Source organism: Equus caballus, chromosome 4, assembly GCF_041296265.1.
Source record: "Equus caballus isolate H_3958 breed thoroughbred chromosome 4, TB-T2T, whole genome shotgun sequence".
NCBI classification, from domain to species: Eukaryota; Metazoa; Chordata; class Mammalia; order Perissodactyla; family Equidae; genus Equus; species Equus caballus.
Window position 1 is genome coordinate 90222780 of NC_091687.1, and position 12551 is coordinate 90235330.

Below are 12551 nucleotides of genomic sequence, written 5' to 3' on the forward strand. Positions count from 1 at the left end.
ATAAAAATTATATTTTTTTATCTGCTGTTAATGTCCAGCCCTATTTTCTGTTTTGTAAATTTGGACTTGTGTTTCTCAGGCTTATTTAAAGTGGACATTCTTGTACAGGTTGGGAACTGGAAGTAAAAAACTGAACTGAAATAGAAAATTGTAGAAAAGATGTAAAGAGAGAGAACCTGGAGGTGTTGCAATATTTGGAAAAATTCTGGATCCCTGTCCCTAATGAAGGGGAAAGAAATGTTAAGGGCTGAACCTTGAAAAAGTAGAACTCAGAAATATGCCAAATAAAGGTAGTGGATTGTTTGGATTGAGTTGCGTGAGCTCTCCAGATAGACCCTCAGTAGCAGGAGCTCCTCTGCCCATTCCATCTCCTGACCTGGTTTACATTCTCTGGGCTTTGTGTGTTGTCCTGCATTCTGCAGTGAGTTAGCTGTAACTGATTTTATGATGTTCTCTTAATTTTCAAGTCAAATAATCCATTTTACTGCATAGCTTTCATTTCTAGAGTGTGCTTTGAGCGTGGCTCATAAGTAACATTTGTTTTCAAAACAGGAAAGCATGAGGTGTGGTGATAAAATAAAGAATTGGCCTTTCCTTGGTTAATCCTCCAGAGAATTAACTCAAAAGGTTTGAAATGTGGGACACCGCCTCCTCTCCCTTGATGTATTTGTCTTCTGGCGGGAAGATGGCAATAAGCAGAGGGCTTTGTGTTGAACACAGTTGAGATGCCAGCTGTCCCCACATCAAGTGAATGTGGAGACCTACAGGGATTGGAAGTGGTACCTTAGGAACTTCTATTTGCCCAAGGAGATGGCCCAGCATCTAATAGGGAAATGGCCATGTGTGCCCATACTCACATACTTATTAAAAGACAAGCATAGATTTCATAGAAATTGAAAAAAAATATTTCCCCGTAAGTGAAGGCCACATTCTTTACCACTAACCTTTCAGATTCTGAAGGTCTGAGTGGAAAGGCTTAATGGATGGCTCTCCCTAAGCCTACGGCAGGCCTGGTGTAAGCTTAGATACTAGCTGATTGTGTTTCTTCTTTCCTTTAGCACTACATATTATGCCAAATCTCCCTTTGCCTTTTCCACATCTTGGAAGGAGAAAAGGAAGAGGAGAGTAGAGCTGTGGGGCTTTCTGGCACAGGGGAGGTGAGGCAGCAGAGGATGATGCTTGGAACAGTCCTATTATTCTTAGTCTGAATCTTCTCTAACGTCTGCAGGGGACTTTCCCCCTGCTGCTCTCTGACCTGAGAAAAGCAAAGGCACTTACATTCTTTCCAGAAACCTTCTTATTACAGAGAAGAGAGGAAAGCTATAGGTAGAAGTGGCCTGTCCACTGAGGTGCTACTAAGTTTTGCTGGTTGGCAAATCCCGAGAGGGGAGATTAGGACACTTGGCAGTGTTGTAGCACATCCTGTCCAGCTGCCCTCTGAGCTTGCGCCATAGGATGGGTAGCCCAGGGCAGGAGGCAGGAATGCTAGTTTTTATTTCCAGATCCACCAGTGACTTCTGTGTAGTATTGGGCACAGTCTCAACTTCTCTGCCTCACCTTCTCCATCTTTTAAGTAGATATTGGCAGCAGATCCTATTTGTTAGGATCCCACTGATTTTTAATCCATAGAATGCCAAGGTCTTTGAAAAATATGAGCTCAGTATTTATCACAGTGTTAATTATAGTAGCCAGTCCTATTCTTTATTTACTTTTTTCCCTTGGGGTACAGAAGAAATATGTGGCTTGGGAGGGAGCTTGTAGGATGGGGGAGGTTGTGAGTGACAAAGAGGCATAAGAAATTAAAACTGACAACTGAGAGAGCCTCTTGGTTGGCAGGGCAGGGAGCAGGGTGAATGACCTATTCAGGAAGAGAATGGAGTCTTAGGTCTACTTTGTGGCCAGCGATAAACTGTGAGTCATCCTCTTCTTAGAACAGTGTGCCTTGAGCATGGCCGGGGGCCTGCTGGGTTCCTGGTACTTGTACTCCTTTCTGTATCCTTGGCACACTCTTGAAGTTAACCTCAAAATACCCCTGGCCCACCCTTCAGGGTGTTAACTGCCTTTCAAAACTCCCATATAAAAGAAAAATCATATTCTAACAGTAGTTGCATTCTAGACGTGTACTTTATTGTTGTTAGAACTCAAGCATTAATGTGGTGTTGAGAAAAGAATGTAAGACTGAAGAGAGAAAAGATGTAGATGTAAGGCCCGGTACTACCATTTAAGTAGCTGTGTGTTGGGGCCGGCCCTGTGGCTGAGTGGTTAAGTTCGCGTGCTGCGCTGCGGCGGCCCAGGGTTTCGCTGGTTCGGATCCTGGGCACGGACGTAGCACCGCTCGTCAGGCCACGTTGAGGTGGCGTCCCACATGCCACAACTAGAAGGACCAGCAGCTAAGATATACAACTATGTACCGGGGGGATTGGGGAGATAAAGCAGGAAAAATAAAATAAATAAATAGCTGTGTAATCTCAGAGAATCTTTAATCTTTGTACCTAATTTCCCTATTGGTAGAGTGGTGACAATTCCTGAGTAAGATGTGGGAATGTTTCGTAAACCATGAGATGCCAGGCAAATACAAGAGATTGATGTATAGCGACTATGATTGTGGACCACATTCACCTGGCAGTTTCCCTTCTCCGAGTTGGGAGTGATTAAGTTTCCCCCTTGCAATGAGGAAACATGTACATGGATAACACCACCATAGGAGATGAAGAGAAGCAGAATCATCTTCGAGTGATTCCTTTCCTGGACCTTCTCCGTCTTCACTACATCTCTAGATAAGGGACAGGCAGAGAGGCTTCTTGTGACAAGCAAATGAATCCTTTTGTGGGCAGGAACAGGGCCAGAAGAGCACCTCTTTGTTTATTTTTTCTATTTTTATTTGTTTTGTCTCCACACCAGTGTTTTCCTACCTGATCAGGGTTCAGCAGCCCTCCTGGATCTTTGTTGGTGGGCGATTCACAATTGCATCTGAGGCAAGAGTTGAGGGAAGGAACAGGGAAAAACACTGATAAAACAATGTGAGGGAAAATGAGGTCCTTTCAGTTGCGATCACTACAACAGCCTGAGATGATGTGGAGAATCATCAGCTCCAAGATCGCCTTTTTCCTTTCTTTGAGCTTCCCTCCTCTTCTACTCTCTGGACCTGCCCAGTTAGGCAGGCTAAGAGCAGAGGTGGCTGCACTCACTGGAAGGTCTGACAACCTCAGGTGCTTCGGTGATGAGCCTTGAGCACGAGGGAAGGACATACACCAGTGAGGGCAAAATACTCAGACTTGAACCAGCTTACACAAAAGCACTTTAATTGACAGTATACAATTTTCCAAAATATATTTTTGTAAGAAAATGGCAATAATTAAGTATAGTCTTTACAAACAAGTTTCTCAGTAAATTCCAGTGTACTTCAGACCCCTGTCCACTAAGACACATACTCCCCCAGTTTCCTGGGCAAACTGTTTAACATTCACTAATAACAAAAAGACCCACATCAAAGAGTAAGCTCCTCCTCACTCAGTGCTGGGCTCTCACCAAACCTGAGTGAATCAGCAGGCACAGTGATGAAAGATGCCACTGCTTTCCTCTTGCCCCCTCTGCCTTCCCCTATCTTGTTCCCTTTGATCCTTAGTCCTGCTAGTAGAAGAGCCATATGTAAAAGCTCATTTAAAACTTTCTTGGCAGAAAAGAACTGTTTGTTTAAGTCTTAGACCTAAACAAATGAGAGCAAGTGTATTAGAGCAGTAAGGTTCCTGGTTTTGTCTTCATGCCCTCCCTAGCCTGGCTGCAGGATAAGATCTGAGAAGGGAATCCTGTCCTTTGTGTTTTCTGGTGCCTGTCCTTAATTAGCAGTCCTTACTTTATTGATTCCTTCTAAGGCACACAGCACTGGACAGTCTTCCAACCCAGGTTTTAATCACGTTTCTGTCACTAACCATGTGATTTTGGTCATTTTATCTTTCTGGGGTTTCATGTTCTTTTTCTGTAAAAATAAAAAGATTGGACTCGGTCTCTAAAACCCTCTCCCTATGAGTAGAGTGTCATTTTCAGCCAATACATATTGACTCCAACCCTACTGTAACAGGCTCGGGCTTTGCTGGGGAGGGGGCAAGGACCATATTTAAAAATAAAAATGCCCGGTCTGCAAGAAAAATACTTTGTCATCAGCCTGTCTTATATTACATTTTTCATTAAAGAAAAATCAAACAAAAACCTGTCATTTCTAGTAAAATAGACATTTACATTCCTGTTCAGGGAAAAAAAAAAAAAGCCATCTCCCTTAGCTAACAAACATTTTTTCAAAGTATATTTACTTAAATCAGTGCAGGGTGGACTAAGATGTGGCCATTATATTTACATTATCAAAAAATATGTCTATATGTATCAGCTTGAACTTGTTTTTCAAAGTTTCTCCAGTATATTGTCAAAAAGGATAAAGCTCAAGAAGTGGTTTAAATAAACTTTCTGCTAGCTTTCCTTATCAAGAGGGGAAAAAAGAATCTTGTGTCTAGACTAGATTAACCCCGTATTCTGTCTTACGATGCAGAGAATATTCTGTACCTCCTTCATAAGCACTGCTGCTTCTCTCCCCACTCACATGACCGCATGCTTCCCGCTGGATTTTGTCCAGTCATCAGAATCATGGTTTCTGGCCTTGTATGCAGCTTAGGGAAACCAGTGTGCCCTTGAATTAAAGAGTTTATAATCTCTCTTTGGCACGACTTTTTTAAAGTCATGCTGAGTTCCTGGTGTCCCTCTTCTCTCCTCTCAGCCCCAGAATCTTTATTGCCAGATAGCATTTAGAACCCAGTAAAGATGTGGGAAGAAGATGACCTTTCCCAAAGCATAGCTGTATGGCCTTTGACATAGATGTCTAGTGGCAGGAACAAGCCAAGGCAAGGTACGTGATTCTGAAGTTGCCCTACAAGGCTAGAGTAACACAGTTTGGATGCACCAGAAGAACGAACCTCTGAACTGGCCCAAAGCTTCTCAAGGTTCTCCTTGGACAGAGCCACAGTCATTCCTTCTGACCAAGCAGAATTTTACCCTCTAGTCCTTGCCAGTCACCATCTCTCTCCCCAACAGGCCTTGGGGGTGCAGCCTTTGATCCATTTGCAGAAGCATATTTGCAGTCTCTGTCTAAAGGCCCGGCTGGTGAACGAGATGTGACCCAGAATCCGCAAAGGAGTAGTTATCCAGTCTGGCCTCTCCCACAGAGGTCATGATAGAAACTCACTGGGTAGAAACAAATGCTGGGCAGGAAGGAGGCAAACATCTCCCGCCGTAACAAGATTTCCTCTATTTCCCCCCCAAACTGGCATTGTTCTCTATACTGTCAACCTCCAAATGCTAGAGAATCAGAGCACATACGTTTGGATCCTTGTTAGCCTAGCATCTAACGGGAAACTCACTGGGGGCCCTACTTGAACCCCTGGCCTTCCTTTTCCCCTAGGATATCAAAGTTCAAAGGCTATGAAGAAGGCATCAGGCAGCCAGGGAAGGACATAGATCTTCCCCCTAAACTCCTCCCCTTTTAAAACCAAGCTATTCCAGAGCAGATAGCCTATTTCATCAGAATCATCACAGCCTGGGCCTCTCGGTTCTGGGGTTCTGGCTTTTTGCCCTGAAATGACAATGTTCATTCTCCGAAGCAGTTCTGCCCATCTTCCTAGTTGGTTCCAGGAAATTTATGCCCAGAAGCAATGGAGACCGTGGGCCAAGTTCAGAATTCCACACAGGACTCCCTCTTCCCAGAAAATCAGAGGCCCAGTGCTCAGGTGCCTTCTACTTAGCAGCTAACTGCTGAGCTCCCTCAAGACCCCTCTACAGTATTGTTTCCCTGAGATGCCACCAGAAACTGCAGGAGAACCAGGCAGCCCCACTAGGAATACAGAAAAGAGGACAGGCCAGAACAGTGGAAGGTTACTGGGAACAGCCAGTCCCCTGGGCTGCCCCTTATGCCCCTTAAAATGCATCGCACGTTCTAGCCTTTCTTACACTATGGCCCAGGAGAATCAGAATCCGTGCGATCAGCTAACCGAAAGTCTCCCACCAATTTGAGCTTTGGCCTTTGGCCGTAGAGGGCTGGATTAGAAAACAAATAGACCAAAACTCTCAGCAACTTGAGAAGTCCCTGAGTTTCCCATGAAATTGAGAGTAAAGCCTATCCTTCTTGTCTGTTTCAATTGATTGTCTATTAAGATACCTCTCTGCTGACTGGGGTCTGGGGGAGCTCTGTCCTAAAGCTGCTCGTTCATGCTGGAGCTCGGGGGCCATTCCCCAGCTAGAGTCTTCACCCCCATCGGCTCAGCAGTGAACGACAAAATAGGAACACTTGGCCTTCAGTAGCTGCTGCAGATTTTAGGCCCCGGTGGGAAGAGGAGGCCAAAGGAGCTCTTGGGGAACCTCTTCAAGGAGCACCTTGGGTGATGGGCCAGGACCTGTCCTGGAAGGAAAGGCCTCCCCTTCTCTCTTCACTTGGAGATGGATTGCTTAAGCAGACCTGTTTCACACTAGGAGTCTTGTGTGGGTTAAAGTCCCAGTCTCACGAAGTAAATCCAAGGAAATCAGAATCCAGAACAAGAGGTTCAAGGTCATGAATAACCTGTGTTAGTCCCAGGAGCCCTGGGACAGGGCGGGAATAAAAATTGAGTGAAGGAAAGGAGGAAAAACAAAGTGGGGCAGGAACACTGGCAGGCGAGGCTGTGGTAGGAGATAGAAAACTTAGGACCTGTACTTTCAAGTGATCAGATCTCGCTGAGATAGGATCTGGCCCTGCTCTTCCTTCCATCCCATCCGTTGACTCCACCCCCAGCCCAGGGCAGCCCTGGCGGGAGGCACAGGTGATCCCAGCAGTGTGGCAGGGTGGAAATGAGCACTGGCCTGAATGAAGTAGGCTGCTTTCATCCTGACTCTGTCACCAAATGGCTGTGTGACCTTGACCTTACGCTCTTTAGGCCTCGGTCATCTCATCTGTGAAATGAAGGGATTCTACTAGATGATCACGTAAATCCCTTATATGGCTCTTTCTTGATGTCCCTTCCTCTCATCTTCCAGCAGCACTGAGCTCAGGCACTAGTGGGTTATTTTTTGGGGGGAATCTAGACAGAATGTGATTGGTTCAGCTTGGAAAGGGAAAAATTAAGGCCCGGTGGGAATTGGGAGAAGGGAACCTTCTGAGTCTGCTCTCGCTCCCCAGTCTTTCCCCTCAGCTGGGAAGGATATTCCTCCCCTGTCCAAATGGCACTTGAGGTGGTTCAGTCCAGAGCTCTGTGGCACTGTTGGAGGCTGCCAGCAGACCTGATTAGAGGTGTGTGTCTTCCTCCTCATCTAGGTCATCCTTGGTCAGGTTGTCCAGAGGGACGATCCAGCTGTCCCCCAGCTCCCCATTAAGGTTGACCACCTTTTTCTCCTGCATCTCTGATGAGGTCTCCATCACTTCCAGTGTTGGATTGTCATGGTAACCATTCTCCACTGTCTGTAGCTCCTCTGTTAGTCGTTGCTAGAGTGGAGAAGATGACCCAAGAAGAAAGGTAATTTTTTTTTTTTTTGAGGAAGATTGGCCCTGAGCTAACATCTGTTGCCAATCTTCCTCCTTTTGCTTTAGGAAGATTGTCACTGAGCCAACATCTGTGCCAGTCTTCCTCCATTCTATGTGGGAAGCCACCACAGCATGGCTTGACAAGCAGCGCCAGGTCCACACCCAGGATCCGAGCCTGCGAACCCTGGCCCAGTGAAGCAGAACACGCGAACTTAAACACTATGCCACCAAGTGGCCCCAAAAGGGTAATTTTTGAGGGCTATTAGCCTTAATATAGCCTTAATATAACACAGGTATCCCTACAATCCAGGGACCCCAGTTTGGCTAACATGAGTAATAAGTGCTCCTGGAGGCTATCCTGGCTACCGGGCTGCCTCAGGGCCCAGCAGGCTAAAATTCCCAGCTCACCTCACCTTCGCCCCAGTGGCAAATCTGTGAAGTCAGTGGCAATGGACTTTGTTTTCCAGATTCCTCCCATCTCTTTCCTCCATTCCTTCCTCCCAAACCTTACTCCCTGGGCCCTGCCTCACCCCACTGTAATGAACTGGGAAGGATTGTGTGAAAATTACTTTCATCAGGCTGGTGACCTCTCTAAGCCTGAGCAAGACGGGCACAGCATCTCTGTACTGCGTGTAGCCATCTCTCTTGCAGACAGGAGCCATGTGGAGACAGTGCTTCCTCTCCGTCTTTATCTGAGACAACCTGGCCTGCACAGTAGTGTCACCTGGGAAGCTTTTCACAGACATACTGATCCAGAGATTCTGTTTCAGCTGGTGTGTGAGGAAGCCAGGCATGGGGATTTTTTTAGAGCTGTTGGGAATTCTAGGAAGGTGGGTGAAAGAACTTCTGGTTAACAGGCACGCCTGGGCCCATTTGTATCAATGAATCCTCAGAGCAGCTCTGAAGGTGGATATCCTCCCCACTATGCAGATGAGAAACCTGAAGCTCAGGGAGGAGATGACTTGCACAAAGTCACCGATAACACAAGGCACATCTAAGGCTTAAACCAAGTCTTTCTGACTCCAAAGCCCATGTCCTTCCTCTCCGCCATGTTGCCTCTTTCATTTGCCATGGAAGTTTCCATTTCCTGTCAGAAAGGGTCCATGGCCCACTCACTTTCTTCTAATCGGGGAATAATGGGGTGGAAGTCGCCTGGTGAATTAGACTGCTTCCCTGGCCAGGGGAGTGAGGTCCTCACCTGGTCCTTCCTCTGGGCAAGACGCTGGTGGCAACAACCATAGAGGGCTGCGACGAGGAGCAGGAAAGATGCCATGCAGACAATAGTGATGATCAGGGGCATGCTGAACCGGTCCTCAGTCTCTTCTGGTGGTCCTTGATGGCCCAGCTTCATGCCACTGACTCCCGCCTGGCCAGGAGGGAGACAGTTTTGTGGCAGGAAACAGGTTCTGGGTCACCCTCTCTCTGAACTCCCATTCATTTAGGAACTCTTCTGCTTGGGGTTTGATGGGGCCTGCTCCACCACCCTACTGTGCCCTCTCTTATCCTCCTATCTTCTAGATGCTTGCAAACTAGAGGTTCCTAATGAGAGAGACACTGTGGAGCAAAGTAACTGTGGACTGCAGCGGGACAGGCTCCTGCCCCAATCTGTCCCAACACATGGGAGGAGCCCACTTACCTCTTTTAGGTCATCCCATTTGCCCTTCAGAAGTTCATACACGTCGCTGGGAGGGAGGATTGCTGTGGGAGAGGAGGACAGAGGCTGCTTCAGTGGGCTGGCTCAGAGTGCTATGGTAGGAGGTGGAGACTGGGCCCCAAGAGGAGGATATCCCATATCTCAGTCTACTGAGTATGTTTCTCTCGGGTGGCCCTGGGATGGGGAGTGGCTTAATAATTCTTAGGGAACTGAGGGAGCACCAGCCCTGACCCATCCTTGTGGCTCCTGAACCGTCACCTCCTGCCCCATTCCCACCCCACACAGGCCTCAGCCCTCCTTGCCCTCAACTCACTCTGTATAGTGATTTCCTTGATTGCCACTGCCTGCATTTCTTGAATTGGTATGAGCTGTACATGGCACTGATCTCGAGCTGAGTTGTAGGTGGCTTTTGCTGCTTGACACAGAATTGTGATGAGTTTGTCATCCGGAGAGCTCTGCTCCTGTTGTGAGGAGAGCACAGGTGATTCCTCAGGGATCATAACAGGAGCCTAGACTTGTGGAGCTGTCCTCAGGAGCTAAGGTCAGGAGAATGCTGTTGCCTGGCTTGAACCTATTCCCCTCTCCAGCCTTGACCGGTGCCATTCCCAGGCCTGCCAGAAGTCACGAGTTACGTGCTGTTCTCCAAGGCCAGTCCCTGCCCTCTCTGCCTCATGTGACCCCCTTCCCCTAATCCCCTTCCCCTGCTCATCTTGTCTATGGGTGAACAGTAGCTTTCACCCTAGTGTCCCCATCTCCCTCAAAGCTCTTAAAGGACCACAACTTAATGCCCTTTAGCACCTCTCTCCCTAGAAGGGGAAGAGGAAGCACCGCTCAGCAGCCCCACCCACTGCCAATGGGGAAGACTCCAGTTCTCTCTGAACCTGCCATTTGCCAGTCCTTGACGCCCAGTTCAAGGACCTCAGGAAGGGAGGCCCCAGCTCTCAGCTCGAAGTTGAAACACGTGTGCCCCTCCCCTAGGCTGAGACTCTATGAACCCATAAACAGGCTGACAGGGAGAAAGGCGAGGCCATCACTGAACAGGGGAACGTGGGAGTATCTTGAAGATGCACGTGGGCACATCTTGGAGGGGAATCCTCTACATTTCTAAGCAGAAAGAGCATGGCTAGCATGGCCTTAGGGCTGAGGGTGAGCAAGCAAAGCATGGGCAGCTTTGACCCACTCCTGCCGTGTCATCTGGAGGCACCCCGAGCTGGTGTTTCTCTAACCTGATTTTGGAATAAGGGACTGAGACAAAGAAAAGGATTTGTGGTGTGGCTTACCTCTAGATTCCCACACACCATCCCTGGGCTTTCTATCTGGGATTTCCTTAGGCTTCCTAATTCCCCAGCCTGACACCAGGTAGGGATCCAGGGCTTTCCTTTCATAGCAAAGGAAAAAAACGCTTCTCACAACCTGCTAAGTTTTAGCCAAAAAGAAGGCCTGAGGAAAGGCTGGGCAAGCACCGACGTGATTCTTGCCCTGTCCAAGAAGCTTGACCCCAAGGGGACACGCTCCCCTTTAAAACTTCAGTCCAAGTGTATGCTTTTATAAAGCTCCCTTGGAAAATTCCAGCAAAATAGACACCCAAAAGAAAACAAGTGCAGAAAATACAAGCAGCATCAAAGTGTTGTAAACCCAAGTTCTCCATCCTTTGGAAACCACATTCTGTTCTAGTTCCTAGGGGTGTTTGCGAAAACAGGCACTGACCAGGAGACGGCAGCAGTGAGCCACCCATGACCTGCTCTCAGCTACTTACCGAGTAAGCGCCCTGCTGACATCCCCAGACTAACAGCCCTTAATCCTTGGGAGACTGGCCATCTGAAGGCATGGGGGGGGGGGGGGGGCACACACTGCTACACTCTCTTTCATGCAAATGTACTCTCACACACGTGCTGACACCCCCACCCCAGTACACACACACACACACACACACACACACACACACACACACACACCACCCTGAGTAGAAGAACAGCTGTTGGCAATGGCTCCCTGATGCTCAGGAGCCGACTCCTCAGGTGACAGGGAGGCCATCAGATAATATGTGGACCAGGAAATATAAAACCACAGACTATCAGAACGAGGAGACTTAGGCAGATTAAGCCTCATTTTCAATCGACGCCTCTGAAGCCCAGAGATGGACTTAACCAAGTCGTACCCTGGGCTCGAGGCAAACAGGAACACAGATGGGGTCTGTCCCTTCTAAGGTGGGAAAGGGCCACTTCCTAATGGGGAAAAAATAGGGGCAGGAAATAGCTCTCAGTCCCTTTTAGATGGAACATTTCATTCCCTTCTACCTTCCTAAACTCCACTGCTAAACGACATTTTGGGGGTGTAGATGAGGGTGGGGCTCGGCTGAGGAGATACTCACACACAAGTTGGTTTTCGTCAAGTTCAGGATGAGCATCGTGTTATTCAGCTTTTGGGGAGGTTCACAGGTTACCTGGAAGAAGCCACTGGGATTAAAGTTCAGGCTGAGCCTGCCAGGATCTCATCTTTGACTCCTCCCTTCCCCCCACCCCGAGTGGGTGACACAAAGGAAGGAGCTCAAGGCAAGCTGGGGGTGTGACTGGCCAGGGTGTCAGAGCCAGCGGTGTTATGGGCTGTCCAGCTATCTAAGCTTGAATCTGGAAGGACAGGGAGAGTGGCGCAAATGGATGAGTGCTGCTCACAGCCCCAGCCAGGTGCCCTGGGCTGGAGGCAAGAGTAGAAATGCTCTTCTTGGAGCCCCTTCTGTCCGAGTCTGGGCTCTCTTATCTGCCCACCTCTGCTGGGATTACCGTGTTATTCCAAGAGTTCCAAGAATGGCTTGGGGAGCCTTGGGAGGCCGTTGAATCCATCTGACTGCTGGAGCTTGTGCGTCCCGTGACAGGAGACGTGGCCACGGATCCCGGTGAAGGGTGTGCAGGCTGCAGAGCCCCAGGTGCAGAGGTCCCAGTGATGGGGGGAGACTCGGTCCCAGTGGTGGCTGGCATCTTGCTGGAGGTCTGCTGATCTGATAATGGTGCTGTAATTGGGAAAACAAAGGTTATGAGAAAAGACGAGTGGTACTGCTAAGAAAAAAGGATAGCCTTTCTCGTCCAGAGTTTCCTGAGTTGCTTTGGTCTTATCCTCCACCTAGACTACCAGCTGGAGGAAGCAGGCTATGAGGAGGAGGCAAACAGATGAAGTCAATTCCTGTACCATATTACAGGATGGGTCAGACTGGATGAGCCAGTGTAAGAACCTGATAAAAAAAGGAACAATGACAATGATGTCAGCAGCAACAGCTAACATTAATTGAGCACTTACTTCATGCGAGGGACTGTAATAAGTGCTTCAGAGGCACTTCCTTATTTAATTCTCACAACAACCCTATGAGGA

At 48.1% G+C, this 12551-nt stretch overlaps 1 protein-coding gene across 2 annotated transcripts in view; it reads right to left on the reverse strand.

Annotated features, from left to right (window-relative positions):
* Positions 1-3285: 3285 nt before the first annotated feature.
* Positions 3286-12551, reverse strand: part of PODXL (podocalyxin like) — a 44419-nt gene continuing 35153 nt past the window's right edge. For both annotated transcript variants that reach the window (XM_070265073.1, XM_023639700.2), the window contains exons 3-8: positions 11969-12195; positions 11560-11631; positions 9502-9649; positions 9171-9232; positions 8733-8900; positions 3286-7495 (exon numbers count right to left, since the gene is read on the reverse strand). In XM_070265073.1, coding sequence (XP_070121174.1) covers positions 7298-7495; positions 8733-8900; positions 9171-9232; positions 9502-9649; positions 11560-11631; positions 11969-12195 — 875 coding nt within the window. In that variant the 3' untranslated portion in view covers positions 3286-7297. The remainder of the gene's footprint in view (positions 7496-8732; positions 8901-9170; positions 9233-9501; positions 9650-11559; positions 11632-11968; positions 12196-12551) is intronic.